The sequence below is a fragment of the Solea solea genome, chromosome 18 (genome assembly GCF_958295425.1).
Source record: "Solea solea chromosome 18, fSolSol10.1, whole genome shotgun sequence".
Taxonomy (NCBI): Eukaryota; Metazoa; Chordata; class Actinopteri; order Pleuronectiformes; family Soleidae; genus Solea; species Solea solea.
This window is the reverse complement of record NC_081151.1, coordinates 10,160,424-10,177,083: the sequence shown is the minus strand read 5'-3', so window position 1 is coordinate 10,177,083 and position 16,660 is coordinate 10,160,424. Positions and strand designations below refer to the sequence as shown.

The following is a 16,660-nucleotide window of genomic DNA, read 5'->3' as shown; positions in this document are numbered from 1 at the left end:
TGTGTGTGCATGTGAGGATGAATTCTGTACAACCACAGTTCCTTACCAATTCAGCAACTATTTCTTTTTTGCTATTTCTCTTCATCTTCTTCTCTCTCTCTCTCCCTCTGTGACTTGCAGATAAGAAAATGACTATAGCAACCGTAACAGTGTTTCCAGAAACTGTCATTGTTTCCAGAGCTACTGTTGAAGGGAGATTAAAAATAATAAGCAACGGTGCCATTAGAAAATGCAGCAGGCGACAAAAACATTCATTCCAATTTGTTCTTGAACTCTTATCCTGCCACTCTGCGGGGACTGATAAAAAGTTACGCTGCAGGCAACCCCTGTCTGTATTTATGCATTTATGCTTACTTAATGGCTCTTAAGAGCAGGATATAGTGGCCTTTAAAAGCCAAATATGTGGACTTACTGAAATATCTGTACTCCAGGTACATAGACTATGCTTTTTTACGATGCACTTGGTACTTTATCAAACGAGGTGTTGCCACTCTAAAACATTAAATAGGGGGTAAAATAGGAAAAAGACAGCGCACAAAGAAGAGGAGAACAAAAAATATAAACTAAAACAAACAAGTAGGTACTTTGAAAACCTATATATAGCATCATGGAAATACAGTATGGATAAATAAAATGATAATAAAAATAGCTTTCTGTTTTTGAAACTAAAACCTTCCCAAATACTCTGACGGCGTTGCTTTATATGTAAGACATATTTGACAATAACAGCATGAAGAAGGGCTTTGAGAAGACACTGCAATTATAACAGCCAACACTCGTCAGACGCGGCCGCATAACGAGAGCGATCTACACCTAGAAAGGTTTATTTTGGCATTTCATGATCGCCCGTGGCAGGTTATTAAGCTGTTATGATTCAGACGCGACCCGAGTTCAAGCCCCAGCCCCACAAAACAATGATGAAGGATGGAAAATGGAAATGCACGCTTATTCATCACATGACGGCGGTTTATTGAGGAATAACCTCTGGGTCAGCTGGTAAATAACTCACTCTTCTATAGGGGGCTGTTTTCAGTTGTTCCCAAATAAAGAATTAATGTTTCTACATTCACTGTTACATTTTTTTTTGTCTCAAACTACTGCATACTATTTGAGATCTTTTTTTTATTGGAGTTAATCTAATTGATCCCCCAGTTCTGCTCCAAAATAGCTTTCTGTTATTGTTTTGTTTTTTTTGCCCCTGGAGTCAATAGAAGTAAATGTGCTGCTAAATCTGTGGGACTTCAAAGCTGTTCTTTCTCTGCTCTCTTGCCAGGGTCAACACAGATAGCCAACTCCTATCTGCCTCCCCAGGCAAGACTTAGAGCTTTGACTGTTGGTTTGTGGTTAGTGTTCAAACGTGGCTGCAGCGTTCAGTCGGCCAGTGTCCTCCTCATCCTCGCCAGCCGCCGCCGCCGCCGCCGCAGCAGCTGCAGCAGCAGCAGAGGCAACAGCGACACACACATGAGCGCTGGAGCGGAGAGAAAAATATGAAAAAAATATATATTGGCAAAACTGCCCTGAAAACCCAGAGAAATGGTTGCAAACACCAGAAAAGAAGGTAAGATGAGTCGGTGTGTTTGAAGACATCGGCCTCGTGAATGAATGAATGAATGAATGAGGAGTTCATTCCATTTATTCGGAACTGAATGGATATTGATTCATATTCAGAGATCACGACCATTAAGACGCTGTTCAGAACATAATGTGGCATGTTTTCGTTTCCATCCTTCATCTCCACATCAAAGTTAACACCACTCAGATTATTGTCAGTCACAGATTACCACAACCAAGCTGAAATAGGCCAACCGTTATATTTCTCTCAAACTCATACTTATTGGGAATAAAATGATAATTTGATAACCGAAGAGCAATTACCGTAGCCTGGAAACACCTGTACGATTCCCAATTACTCGTTTGTGGTTCTTGTGCTTGATCGGTTGTTGTTGTTTTTTGCTACTTGGAAGTGAACGCGCTGACTGCTTCTTGATTTATTCATCAACCGGGAGCTGAAACCAGGTGGCTATAAACACTTAGGTTAGGCACGGCCATTCCCGTCTATTGACATAAAGGTATATCAGTGGGAAACAGTTCCTCCTCCTCCTCCTCCTCCAGCAGCATGCAGCTTCTCCGTCTTAACCGAGGCTCTGGGCGGAGGTAAACTTGGGGGCTGCTCTCATTGTGTCTGCTGTAAAGCAACCGCTGAGCCATCAGACCTCTCAGTGAGCCACATATCCATCAGTCTGGCAAAACGCTTAATCTCCCAGGGCACACAATGCCCCTGCTTCCCATTTCCTAGCCTTTCATTACAACAGCCATTCCCTGAGTCAAGCCTGTCAGTGTGTGTTCACCCCCCACCCACCCCCAATTCTCCCCCCGCGCTCAAACATGCTTTAAATGCACAAGTCAAATGTTGCTTTGCTGTTTGGCATTTAGTTGTTGATGATGATGATGATGACGTTGAAACTTTGGCTACTCTGGTCTCACTCTATCTCATGCTCTTCTCTTCTCTTCACTCACACACTCGCAGAGGCCCGTTCTATATTTCCACGTCTTCTTGTACAAATGACTCGGCGTCTGTGTCCACAGACAGAAACCCTATTACCCCCCCACGGTGGGCGCTGCTTTCCCAGTCCTGGAAACCTTCCTGTGAATTGGAAATGATCAGCCTCCCCCTGCCTGGGACTTTTCTCTCGCTCTCATGCAAACACATGCACAATTTACTTCTCTCTCTCTCTCTCTTCCCTGTTTTTTGAGCTTGTTTCTGCATTTTCTTTTCTCCCTCTCTCTCTCTCTCTGCTTACCACGAGTCTCGCAAGCATCGCTGTTCTTCTCGAAAAAACCTGTTCTAAACTCCCCTCCCTCTGTCCCCCGTGCAGCTCTTTCCATGACCATAAGGACGACCTCCGCAAGCACCTGTCCTACACCACCCACAAACTAGAGATGGTGGAAACAGAGTTTGAGTCCACTCGGCAGTACCTTGAGACGGAGCTCCGCCGAGCTCAGGAGGAACTGGAGAAATTTACGGAAAAACTACGCAGGTGTGTGTGTGTGTGTGCATGTGTAATTCAGTGGTAATTTAGATCACATTAGTGACATCTAATGATGAGACTGTAGACTAACGGAGGATTTCAGGTGGGATATATGGTGCCCCTCACCATCCATTCATGCTGCTGTATAAGCATAAACAAACCAGATGGCAATAATGCATTTAAAAGGCTTATTCTAAGGCTTCCCAAACCCAAACTACATTTCATTATAACCAATTATACACTTATACAACCAAACCTATGGGTAATATATTCAATTTCTGCCAATAAACCCTCACATTGGGCCTTTGAAGGCTGTGGCACCTCAGTGACAACATGGAGGCTCAGGTATTTCCGGTATTCATAGATGTTGATATATCATGCCAAAAGCTTATATATTCTAAGTCTTGGCTAAGGTTTGAATGGCTTTCCAAAGTCTGATCATGTTTGAATAATTCTTGTATCCATAAGAATAAGACAGTATTTGATAACTAATCAAACTTTCAGTGTGCACATATTAAAAAACATAAAAAAAAAAAGGTGACTATAGTTTGAGGTTGTCCAGTATTTACTTCTCTTTTACTTTCCATAATCACAGCGAGCGTCACAACGTGTTCATATTAAGAAGAAATCCAACACTGTGTTATTTTTTAGTGAACCAGTCTGCTCTGGCACTGGACTAAATTGTAATTTATTATTTCATTATTCATCATTTAGAGACAAGTTCCGCTATGAATTTAGGGAAGATCCTGTGGTCACACAGATCTGTGACCACGGTATAAATACATTTGGTAAACAAACTTGAAACTTTTGTCTAAAACTCTGGGGAGAAACATTTAAGTCATGCACAGGAGACTTTTCCTCATCACTCAAGAGTTCGATCTTCTCACGCTGTGCACAAATCCCATCTCTCTCCTCTTCCCCTCTCTTTTTTATTATAAGCAGAGCTCAGCCTTTGCTCTCTCCCTGATTTTAACTATCTGAGTCATTGGCAGAGCTTGTTGGAGCGTCTTTTCCTTTTCTCTCATATTAGGATCCAGAGTGGCTATGCAGCTCTGCAGAGGATCAACCAGGATTTGGAGGACAAGATGCACAGGACGGTAAGAGGACTCTCTTTCCTCCACATTACCCAAACGTATCAGTGTTGGTTTGTTTTCTGACGCATAAATCATCAAAAGCTTTGGTTTTCTAAAGTGTGAGGAAGCAGACAAATCAAGGAATTTATTTTCTCCACATAAATAAATGAAAGAGACCTGATTTTATAATGAAGATAATTAGTATCGGTCGGTAAATGTAAAATGTGATACAATCCAAAAATCCCATCTCTCAAGTGCTATCATCCCGTACCTAATAATTAACCTATCAACATTGTTTAATACTATTTCATCTTTATGATTTAAACGTGTACATTTCCACTAGTATATCTGCAAATCTTCATTTTAATTATTTCCCCTTCTATTTCCTTGTCGGTAGAGGGTAAAGGTCAGTTGATGGATTAAAATACAGACATTTTTAATATAATGAATGGTATAATTATAATATTCTACTGTATATTATATATGCAGTATATATATGTGTATATATACTGTATATATATATATATATATACAGTATATATATACATACATATATATACTCTATATATACATATATATACACTGTATATATACATATACGCACAATGCCGAACTGTAGATCAGTTAAAAAGACTTAACAGTCCTAAAAACGTGGGTTAATCTCCAACAATTACCAGGGAATGGCTTAAATCTCAACATTTAACAGTTACAGTAGTTAGTTAGTTGAATTTCAGTTAGATATTCATTACATTTAGATGGAAATATTGTACTTTACTCACTATAAGTGTTGTCATTACCTTTCAGATTAAGATTTTGAATTATTTTTGGATATAAAAATATGATGAATTGGTTTAGTATGATAATAAGTATGTATAGTCAATAGAAGTACTTGTATGTTTCTGCACATTTTTCCTGATGAGACTCTCTAGAATTGTAAATTCAAGGCATTTACATTGCGATCCACTATTTTGTCCCATTCTGATATTACTGTTGTTGGTGGTTATTTTCACAGACATTAATAATGATAGCGTAGCTGAAGTGAACAGATATGCTCCAGGCGTCTTGAGCCTCCAGGCTCCCGCTGCTCCTACAGACTTCACCGCAGTTAGTCGCCGCTGTGCGACTAACTGCATTTCCAGTCCCTTTCTCTCCGAAAACGCTTACACTTTGTGACTGCTGTGCTTGTTTGTGTTAATATTAGTGAATCGCGCTGAATCCTAGTGGGGTTTGTAAGTACCAGAGCTTCGAGGTTTGACCTGGAACCTTTCTATTCAAGGACATGAAGTCCTGTAGTTTTTTTAAGGAAACCACACCAGTTTGTGTGTGTCCGAAAAGCTTCATCCACTAACACAGTTTAAAGCCGTTTTAGAAGCTTTTGTTTTTGTATTACATGAAATCCTCTTGACTTCCTGACAGTAAATAAAATTAAAAAGACATCTCTGAATGCTGAAGGGTTGCAAAAAGCTTATTGAATCATGGGATTCATCTTGTATTAAATGATTGGTTGTAGGCTACATAGGTTTTTTTTAACAATTGCACTATTGTATGGTATGTGTTGCACATGACTGAGTCATGAGAATACCGTGTTCCTCGTCCCAACATTGTCAGTTGTGGATTCCTTCAGTCATTTTGGAGCTGTTGCTTTGCAGAAAGGTCTGAAAAAAAATGCTTTTGCTGGTTTCTCCGGTATTGCCAAACAAGGTTGTAGTTGAACAGTCGCTTATCCTTCATGCTAAATACTCAACGAGGTCTAACATCATTTGCATAAACAAACATAATTGAATTACGCGTTGAAAGGGAAGATGAGTGGAAAAAAGTCTGACTGGGATTAAACCTAAGAACCAGAAACATCCTCAAATGCAGGGATTATAATAAATGACATGATGAGTTAGGGTTTCACACACAAGTAGATTTGAAGAGTGATGATGTTTTCTCTCACTCTCTCTCTATCTTTTATCCGAAAAATGAAAAATGCGCTGAATCGATGTGAACACACCTGTTAAGCAGCAGAACCGCTCTCTTCTCTCTCGGAGCAATTACATGATCAAAGACGGGGAGCGCAATCAATGTCCAAAGTAATTGGTCTTTTCTGCTGTGCAACCCTGTTAGAAAACTATTACAGCTAACTGCCGTCCTGATCACCTCAGCAGCAGCTGTCCAATTGCATCAGGTTGAGAGTTCCCGGAGAGTTTTCCCCTCTCGCTGCCTGAGCTTTGGGACTCATCAGCCAGTTAGCGAAGAAGACGAGGCGGCTCTACGGCGAGGACCATTCCTGATAACTTACACTACTCTGATTAAAGTGGATCATAATCTCATCAGACGTTTCATCCGTGCGGCTCGTTTGCCTGCAGCACACACAATAATGGAAGAAGGCCATCAGGAAACCAGCAGTCGGTTGCTCGTGTGTTGAGCCAGTGTGAACAACAGTAAATCTGCAGTGAGCAGATTTAGCTAGATCTTTGGAATGATAGGATAGTTCCATATTAAATATGGTAAATGGGTTGTATTTATATAGCACTTTTCTAGGCTTGGTGGAGTCTTAACCCTGAAGTCTCAAGCAAGTCCAAAGTCATTCTTGTGAGAATCCAGCAGGTCCTAATTCGCCTCAAGCAAGGTACAAATCAGGTCAAATGAATATAGAAGATGGAGATGATTTCCCAGATATTTCACATCTAAATAAGCTAAAAAAAAACATTCCAATTCAAAGTTTTCACAAAGTTCCTCAATATTTCAGTAAATGTAAATATTCAATAAAGGCCTTTTACCAACGTTGGTCAAACGAGTCTCAAGTCCTCAAAATGGCTACTTAATTCATGTCTACATTCGCTCACACATTCACACAGTGCGCTTGTGTCACGTGGTCATGACTTATTGAGGCAGATAGAATATGGAGGGAGGGTTCTTTTCCTCAGAGGTTAGAAACATAGTGATGCTCTTTCCAGACTATTCTCTTTAAAGTCTCTGACTCGTTTTTTTTCCTCTGCAGCAGCAACACATTTAACGGGAATCTCCCGCGGTTAAAGGGAAAGTTAACACTGTTAGGGCTGACTAATTATACAAGACAAACGAGCAGCACAGTGGGAAAAAAATAACTTGTGAGGTTATTTTTAATAAGGCTCAAAAATAAGAATAATATATATATTTACATACTTTATTTACATACTTACTGTTACCTTCCTAGGCACTACTGGAGAGAACTGACGTTCTTTCTGGCATTTTATTTACTACTGGAGTTCATTAACTATAACAAATAAACCGACAAATAAATAAATTACACTCTGGTACTAATTCTCTTGAATGTGATGTTTTTACAGATTTTTTTACAAAATTCTACATTTTAGACTCGACAAGTACTAAACAAAAACACACTCTCTGTGAACTCATTAATGTTGACAGTTGTAATAAATCAACATAGACATAAAATACGGTATGATACATGCAGGCGACAGCTGTTCGCAACACAATCTATCTCAGTGTGTGTCCTTGTGGTGTCCCAGTGTAATCCTTCACGCTTTGTTGTATTAGGAACATACTGAGAGTTTCCCACCGTCGCTCACTGCTGTCAGTGTATTGTAGTCGTGTGAAAATGTTTTTTTTTGTTGTTGTTTTTTTTTTAAAGGATTGTCCGTGCAGCAGAAAATATGAGGGTTTTTTTTATTTATTTTTTTTATTTATTTTTAGAGCCATGACCTCCTTGGGATGCTTGTGATGTCACACAATGACATTTCAAGAGTGAGTGTGTGTGTTTCCTTTGTAGACAACAGTGCAGGCAGTACAAAGGCAGCTTTCGCTCAAATCAGACGAGTAATTAAAAGTTGTGAGCGGCCTGAACCGGCAAGGTCAGCTGAAAAAACAGCCCCGAATACAAGTATTTCATAAAGAGCCAAGCAAAGATGAACAAAGGGGAGACGGGACAAAAAAGCGTGCTGTGATGATGATGATGATGATGATGACGTTGGTGGGCTTTCAGTCAGCATTGGTCTGATCTGCTGATAAACTGTTGCACATGGAGCCGTTTGACAAAAGACAGGTGTGCGCGGTTTAGTTTTTATTTAACAGTTTGATTCTACACCAGAATCTGTGGGTTTTGAAGGAGCTGTCCTTGGTGCTGAAAGCTAAATAATAGCAGTGGTGTCAAACTCACCACAATACCATGATAAACTATAAACAACAAGAACTCCAAATGTTTCCCTTTACATTGAAACTGAAAAATATAGTATTTAACATGATGATTAGATTGTAATCATACTGTGAAAATTTCACAAATTCATCCTGCGGGCCAGATTGAACTCTGCGGTGGACCGGTTCTAGCCCCTGGGCCATATGTTTGACACCCCTGCATTATAGTGTCAGTCATTTGCAAGAGAGTTGACAAAGTCATCCTGGAACAGACAGAAACTCAGTCTTGGTCAGTAACTACTCTCCTCATAGAGATAATGACTTCACCAGTTGCTGTCACCACTAAACTCAGTCCCATTATTAGTCTAATAACACGTTTAATCAAGTCATTAAAGGATAATATTCAGCTTTTCAGAAGCTCTTCTTCATTTGAGTTCCTTTTCACTTCTCATGTTGTCTTTGTTTCATTTGGTAAATCCTGTTCATAAACATGTAACTACAGCAGAAAACAGCAAATTCCTGTTAAAACATTGAGATTTAGAATTGATTCCTTTAAAGCTTTAAAGTGGTGTATTTTTAAACTAACATTTTAATGAACATTTCATTAACAAGGCGTTTAACCACGCTCAGCACTGATAATTAATTAGAGTTGATCATTTTAAGACGTCACTTTGGCTCAGTCCATGATTGACATTTGTTGTTATTTCTCAGAATTTAGAGGCCATATTATGTTCATAAATGATTTCTCATTTGAAAGATTAATCAGTCAGGTCATCAATAGTGAATTATGGCCGCGAGTTTGCATCCCAGAGAAGATACATTGCATTCCATTTCTATCCAGATATATCGATTGGTTTCCTGTCATAACCAATCTGAATAATTTATGATTACGTAACACAGGGTCGTCGTCTAATCCCCGAGGCTTCTGAGCGGCTCTTTGCTGCAGCTAAAGCTCTATTGTGGGACGTTTAGGCCAGTAATTGTTTGCAAAGCTGAAAATCCAATTATACAATATGAAAACGCGGCGTGTGATCGAAATAGACTGAAGGAGAAATGTGGAAAAAAATAAACAGAATATAAAAGCATTTGTTGTTTTAAACAAACCAAGTCATGGCTTGTCTGCGTGTGTCTGCGAGAGATTATTATTATTATTATTCACAGATTAGTGCCATTAATGTTACATATGTTAATCACATAAAGGGAAATAATGAAAACACAGAAGAGAAAAAATTCATACGTTTACATAAACAAACTATTCTTAATTACAGCCAGGGACTACTTTACATTTATTTTAAACAAAACTTTAGATATAGATCTAAAGTTTCTGCATATTTGCATAGAATAATAGATTTTGTGTCCATTACTTAACTTTACCTTATTTGTTTCTCAAATCTGTTCCAACTTTGTTCAAAGGGAGTCATTAACGTCGCTGTGTTGATTTGAAAATCCTTTTTTAATTAGGTTAGAGTATCTGATTTGTTTTTGTTATCTCCTCCCTCCCCCACACCACCCTTTCAAAATAAGACCCCCATTTAGCTGAAGTGGAGCTTTCCGTTCTCTGCTCCAAAGCAAAGTTTTCAGTAATTGCGTCTCCCGGGACTTCGGCTTCATTTGTCCAGTAAAGAGACAGAATCTGTGGCAGAAAACTACCGCACAACACATTTGTGTTTGTCAGATACACAGTGTCAACTCCATTCAACAAATAGCCCTCAGCAATTATTGAAACGTACTTTAAAAGCTGTCTTCATGTCATTGATTTAGACCAATTTATATGTGCCACAGAGGATTAAAAAAATACCTACCTACCAAACCAACTAACCAGGTACAGACAAAGATATCTCTTTATGTCAAAATGTGCATGTTCATTTTCTTTGATGCCGTTATGTATGTATACCACTGGGAACCTGGCTTGTAACTGGAGGGTTGCCAGTCTGAGTCCCTACCAGGTCTACCCCTGAGCAAGGTACCTGCTACTCATAGTAAAGGTAACAGATTAAATATTTTTTGTTTAAAGCTACCTTTAACACTTCACCTGTACTACAGTACAGAAACAAACATTATAATTGTAACAGGGGGGTAATATTATGATAGTGACATCAGTGGTATTCGTTTTAGTACCTTGTTATTTCAAAGTAAAGGCTCGGTAACAAGAATTACTGCAGGCTACATCAGTGTACTACATTCACGGGAAAAGGTTTGTCAAACCAAATTTACAATTACAAATTGCCAATCAATTATTATAAAGTTGGGTCCATCCTCTCTTATATGCCGGCTCCACTAGCCTACATGCCGATGTGTCCTTGGGCAAGGCGCCTAACCCCGATGATAGTGCGAGTGAACAAGTGAATGGCAAATCTAAGGAGTCTAAAGAGTCGTCATCAAGACTAGTGTGCTATATAAATACAAACCATTTACAATTAACTACCCATCCATCATCCATCCATCCATCCATCTTCTACCACCTATCCTCCACATGAGGGTCACAGGGGGAGCTGTGCCAATCTCAGCTGACATAGGGCGATAGACGGGGTCACAACCTGGACAGATCGCCAGTCCATCACAGGGACACATAGAGACAAATAACCTTTTCACTCTAACACTCACACCTATGGTCAATTTAGAGGGTCCATGTTTAGAAGTAAACTAATACTACTTCCCTATTACAAGATCATAACAATTCTATTAGCATATTGTTATTAGACCTTAAAGTAAAGTGTTACCACTGACAAACAGTATCATTTACATTGTATTTTTATATTTATATATTTAAGGGCAAGAGAAGCTGCAATAATATATTCTATATATATATATATTCTATTTATATATGTATACATATATATCTATATATATATATATAGATATATATATATGTATATATGTTTTGCACAAATAAAAGCACCTTTTTACGCCTGCTCTCGTCTGTGTGAAGAACTGATTCTCGTACACATTCATCACATCATAGATAAAGACATATTTGAGTTATTAAACACGTCCTGATGTGGTCGTCTGTACAGTCACGGAGTCACAGAAGAAAAGTCATCCAGAGGAATGAGCTGCGGAATGAGCGAGTGCCGGAGAGAGCCGCGCGTTTTGACAGCTGATTAATGAGATCCTAAAAGAATTGGATTTGAAAATCCGAGCTGGTCTATTGCTTAAACTGACAGTAATTGCCACCTCTTAGATTGGATGTGTAGCCCTGTGTAGCCCTGCATTTCAAAACAATCACCGCTATTGAGAGATCAGAGGTGAGGGAGTGGGAGGCCGAGCAAGTGCTCAGAGGCGGGTCATTTGTCAACTGCTGCAGCTGCTGATGCTGATGCTGATGCTGCAATCTTTCTCTTCCTCTCTCTCTGTGCGTGTCTTACTACATTACATTACTGGTCCCTAGAGGTCGCTGTGTTAACTGCAGTCGATCTAATAATATGATCTCTACTGTGCAATAAAAGATTGTCGTAAATATCGTCAAAAAAAGAACACATCTGACAAAAGTGCAGACGAAAGTTTCAGGGAATCAGGGTTTTAACCTTTAAACTGTCTTTTAAACTAATCTGTTGAGGGAAACAAAGCTATATTTTCTTTGATTTTAAAAACGTCGATTACATCGTAATGGCTGATCCACACCCTGGGCCACAAGGTGGCAGTAATGCATCTATTACAACTCACAACTGCTGTAAAAACACAGAGGAAGTTAGATGTAGGAATTAGCAAAAATCTGCTGTTTTGCTAATTCCTACATCTAACTTTCTTGTTCTTCTTTTTTCATTTTTTCTAACGAATCATACTTCATTGGATAATTACTTCAACACCTTATTATTATAATGAGTAAAAGTTGATTATGATTGATTGTGATTATTGAATTGAATTGCCAATTCATCTTTTCACAAACATTGATTACAAATATCTACTGTACAGATTAAGACAATGGTTATGGTATGAGTTATGACAATAGTTGACTATTTATAGGGTCAGTTAAACTGAGGTAAGGCGATAACGCGTTTATTGGTCATAAAAGTGTAAATGTTAGTGACAAAATATGCAATATGCAGCTCCTGCATGAACATCAGATGCAAACCTCCATGCTCCACACTCACATATTAAAAACAGAAATACATTCTCCTGTGGTTCTAAATATTGCCAGATACTATATTGTATTTGCATAGTCTGGACTGACCCAGTGGAGTTTTGTGTCGTTTAAAAATGCAAACTGTATCCCTAAATGAATCCTAGGCCATTAGTCAAATGAAGGGATTGATTTTTGATTTGATTTCGGAGACATGAATCATAAACACAATCATATAAATCCCTGAGTGTGACCTCAGGACTGTTGGACATAAACATGGAAACAAAGGCAAACATCAGCGCCGCTGCTAGTGACACTGAAATGTCATTTTGCATTTCTTTCACACTAATAATTGAAAATGGGATGAGTGTTTCATTAGTCTTTTTCCCCCTCTTTCTCTCCCTCTCTCTCTAACTCCCAGAGTAATTGATATGATATGAACTCTGGCAACGTAATCTTCTTTTAATTAAGACCTGCTGCTGGCACCAGCTTCAGACTGATAGTAACTTACGACTCTCGTCTCCTCATTTTTCTTCTCCTCCTCTATCATCTTGTTTTTTTTCCCCCTCTGTTGCTCCTCCAATCCTGGCCCCCTCATCTTTCTCTTGTTATCTCAACGTTCAACTCTTTCCTCTAACCCTGTTCACCTTTTCTTCTCATCCACTCGGCCCTACCTCCGTCATTCTTTCCGTTCTTTTTTTCTCTAACTTCTCGTTCCTCCATCGTTTTTTCCCACTGCAGTCACAGCACCATGAAGAGGAAAAGAGAGCCCTCAGCCGCGAGATCATCGTCCTCAACAACCACCTCATGGAAGCCAAAATCACCATTAATAAACTCAGAGAGGACAATGTGAGTTCTCACAGCTGTATCATATATATACACTGCCATATTTGTGCCTGACTGAGCGACAGCAGATAGAGGGATAAACTCTTTTATTATGATAAGATCAATGGGCTTCCCCAGGGGTTGGTAGAATTAAGAGTTGCGAGGCTTGGAGCTCGTGACAAATTCTCAGTACTAATATTTCTACTCAGGGCTCTGGGTAAGGTTAGATTTCTCTTTGGGTTTCTCTGTGGTCGTTTTCCCTACAGATCTGTCCAGGCTGATTGGGGTCAAGGTTCATTTAGATCTGAAATGGGTGAAAAAGATACTAGAGTCTAGAGTAGTTTTGATTTTAACGTGTATATTACGGAGAAAGGTTTTATGTGTCATAGTATTATGTACAATACTATGACTTTTTTATGCTTTAAGATCCCGTTTAGGATTTTTATTGGCAAAATGTAATATACCACAGATACAGTGCTTAACAAAAGTATTAGACCACCACTCAAAAAAGTAAGGTAAAAGTAAGGTAAGGTAAAAGTAAGTAAGCGGCCCTACATTAACAATTCGTAATAATTAAAATCATTATTTTGTGTATCTGTAATGGTTATTACACCACTATGTAGCCAAAAGGACATTTATAATGCTAATGCTAAAATATAATTATTATAAAACATGATTAATTCTTGATTAAGATGTTAAATTACAGTTTTTTTTACTTACTCTTCTTGAACAGAAGATTTTGTTTTAGTGGTTGAATGTTACGCATAATTAATTAGCCCTGTGAGTCGAGTATAAAAAGGTGAATTCAGTTTGTTGTTTGCCCAATAAATAACAATTACATTTGTAGTTTTTGAAAGACTTCTAAAATATTTCCTCGTTTTTATGGCAGATTTTCCTATAAATTTGTTGAGCACTGTATTTTTTGGATAAGTGTATAATCACTAACCTTAACCCTAACCCTCAGAAACGCTAATTCCGCACTTTTTAGAGTTTTTTTAGAATGTAAACAGTGTCCACCATCTTTGCTAACAGCTACGCTAACAGGACCAAGTGTCACTGGTGGGCACGTAACAAAGAAAAGAATGAAGATATTTCTCGACTCAGGAAAAACTGAGGTTGGGAAGCACAATTTTTCAAAAATACTAGCCCTATTCTAGTAATACAAAACTAAATGCTAATCTTTGAAGTATTCCTTTAAGACAGAGGCGGCCATCTTTTCTAGCGCAGCCCAAACGGGACATGCGGTATGAAACGGACGCTTACAACGCGAATGAAAAACAGCCTTAGCCACAAAAACACATGCATTAATCAACAAAGGAGGAGTGAAAAGAGCTGTGACATTGTGTTTACATCCTTTCTGATATGCAAAGGCCACCGTAGTTTCCTGAGGTGCCCTGCAGTCACACCAGCGTTTGTTTCTTACACACTTTTGAGTGAGAAAATACATTTAATCGAATAGTGAGAAATACACCACTCGGCGAACAATAACTAAGACTTCACTGAGGTTTCTAATATTCATTATGGTCTGTTTGAAACCTCCACAATAACTGCAGGGAACCCAAATGTCCCCCAGGCGACAGAATGAAACAATATAAGGGGATTTGAAAAGCAGTGATGGTTAACGGGCGGGGGAGTTACAGCTGTCAGAGAGAGGCCTTTGATGTTATTGGATCGGTGCAGCAAGAAATGACCTTTATATATGGATGGATTTAAAAGAAAAAAAACAGCGGAACCACTCATACAAAAACACATGCATGCACAAAAACACAGAGAACAGCGGGCTTCTGCTCTCGCTCCTCAACTGCACGTCTGAAAAGCATCCACTACGGAAAGAAAGCACAGAGGAAGAGATAAATGACACGACGGCAGCTTCCAACACTGGAAGGTGGAGATAAGTGAACGCAGCTCCATTCAAATGAGCACAGACTATAATGGGAAGACAGAGGAAATATTACAAATGAAAAAAGAAAGGTGGTTATTAATATGCTCAGCCCTGACGTCGACTCAGTGAAACAGGGCAAGGTGGGAAATGACGTGTTAATAATTAAACTCGACAATCTTCACGGGATGGATTCGTTACTATTATTTCAGAGACCACTAAATAATGAATCTCCCATTCTTGTACAAAGGATTCTGGAGATTTTGTATTAAAAATGTTGCCTTTCAGGAAATATGAATGTACATGCCAAATAACAACATGTTACCCCAGTTTTTGCCACGTTTCCTTGTGACCCATGATTAATTGATGAGCACCTCATAAATAGTGAATGGATGTTTTATTTTTAGATGTATTGTTGTACACACACACACAATAATCAAGCCTCTTTTCAGAAAGCCTTATTACATAATGTTGCAGATTTTCCCCCTTAATAATAATCCCCCTCGGACAAAAATCCACTTGATCTATCTCCTGCCAAAATTAACAAGTGCTCACCCGTGGGTTCGGTGATTAATGTCTCTGCCTCTTACAGGACCTTTACAGGAAAGACTGCAACCTGGCTGCTCAGCTCCTGCACTGCTCAAAGTCTCACTACAGAGCACACAAGATGTCTGAGGTGAGCTCCGAGCTTCCCAGCACGGCTATACTACTACAACTGCAACCAACACCAACACGCCAATTCAAATTTGTGCTGCAGCACAATGTTTGACCGGGGATTTAAAATCATCTTTCCGTAATGTAAAACCTCATAAAGACTGATTCCAATGTCTTCTGACAACATCTGCTTGAATTTTTACTATCTTCAGGCCTAATAAAAATAAATTAAAGTTCCAGCGCGGAACGTCTATCGCCCCTTGTGGAAATCTGATTAACTATCACAGTGCTGCGGAGAGACAGGAATGGAGGAATCTCAAGTTTTTCTTTCTACGGCACTTACTGCAGACACAGGTACATTAGATAAGGCAGTTATGAAAACGGAGGAAAATAACTTAAGAAAATTAATGAAACTCCTCCTGGTTCCATTATGCCGCTTTTCCACTACATGGTCCCGGCACTACTCGCCTCGGCACGGAAGTTTTTTTTTTCCATTAGCAACAGTACCTGGTACTTCTTTTAGTACCTGCTCTGGTGAGGTTCCAAGTGAGCTGAGCTGATACTACACGTGACGTCGCCAGACTGCCGGCCACTGATTGGTCAGAGAGTGTCGTCACTGGAGGAGTCAAGAGCGCACCGTCCGACACAAGAATCAAAACTGTAGCTCAATTAAAACAACATAAAAATAAAAAATTCGACAGTCTGGTGTACTTAGTGCACAGCTGACCAGCACTGCTGAAAGCCAGTGATCGTGAGCTCCAATCACGACCCGTTCAGTGACTGTGCTCCGGTCATGCAGGAAGTACTGAACGATTCTGTGGACAAATCTTTTTAATCAACTGATTCCAATGATTCAGTTACACCCAAAACAACTGCTTTACAAGTCACTAGTTTGCGTGTTTGTGTCGTGTGTAAAACGATCAGTTTCACGTTATCGCACTCTGATGACTCCGCCCACGTTGAGGAGGAGCTATATTGTAATGGAAACACAACCAAACCGCAATAGAGTTGAGCTGTGCCG

The 16,660-nt window shown here is 39.3% G+C and overlaps 1 protein-coding gene across 1 annotated transcript in view; it reads left to right on the top strand.

Annotated features, from left to right (window-relative positions):
• LOC131444507 (uncharacterized) overlaps positions 1–16,660 on the top strand; it is a 39,350-nt gene that overhangs the window by 18,729 nt on the left and 3,961 nt on the right. Inside the window, exons 3-6 of the mRNA XM_058614871.1 lie at positions 2,877–3,038; positions 4,060–4,126; positions 13,023–13,130; positions 15,578–15,661. Coding sequence (XP_058470854.1) covers positions 2,877–3,038; positions 4,060–4,126; positions 13,023–13,130; positions 15,578–15,661 — 421 coding nt within the window. The remainder of the gene's footprint in view (positions 1–2,876; positions 3,039–4,059; positions 4,127–13,022; positions 13,131–15,577; positions 15,662–16,660) is intronic.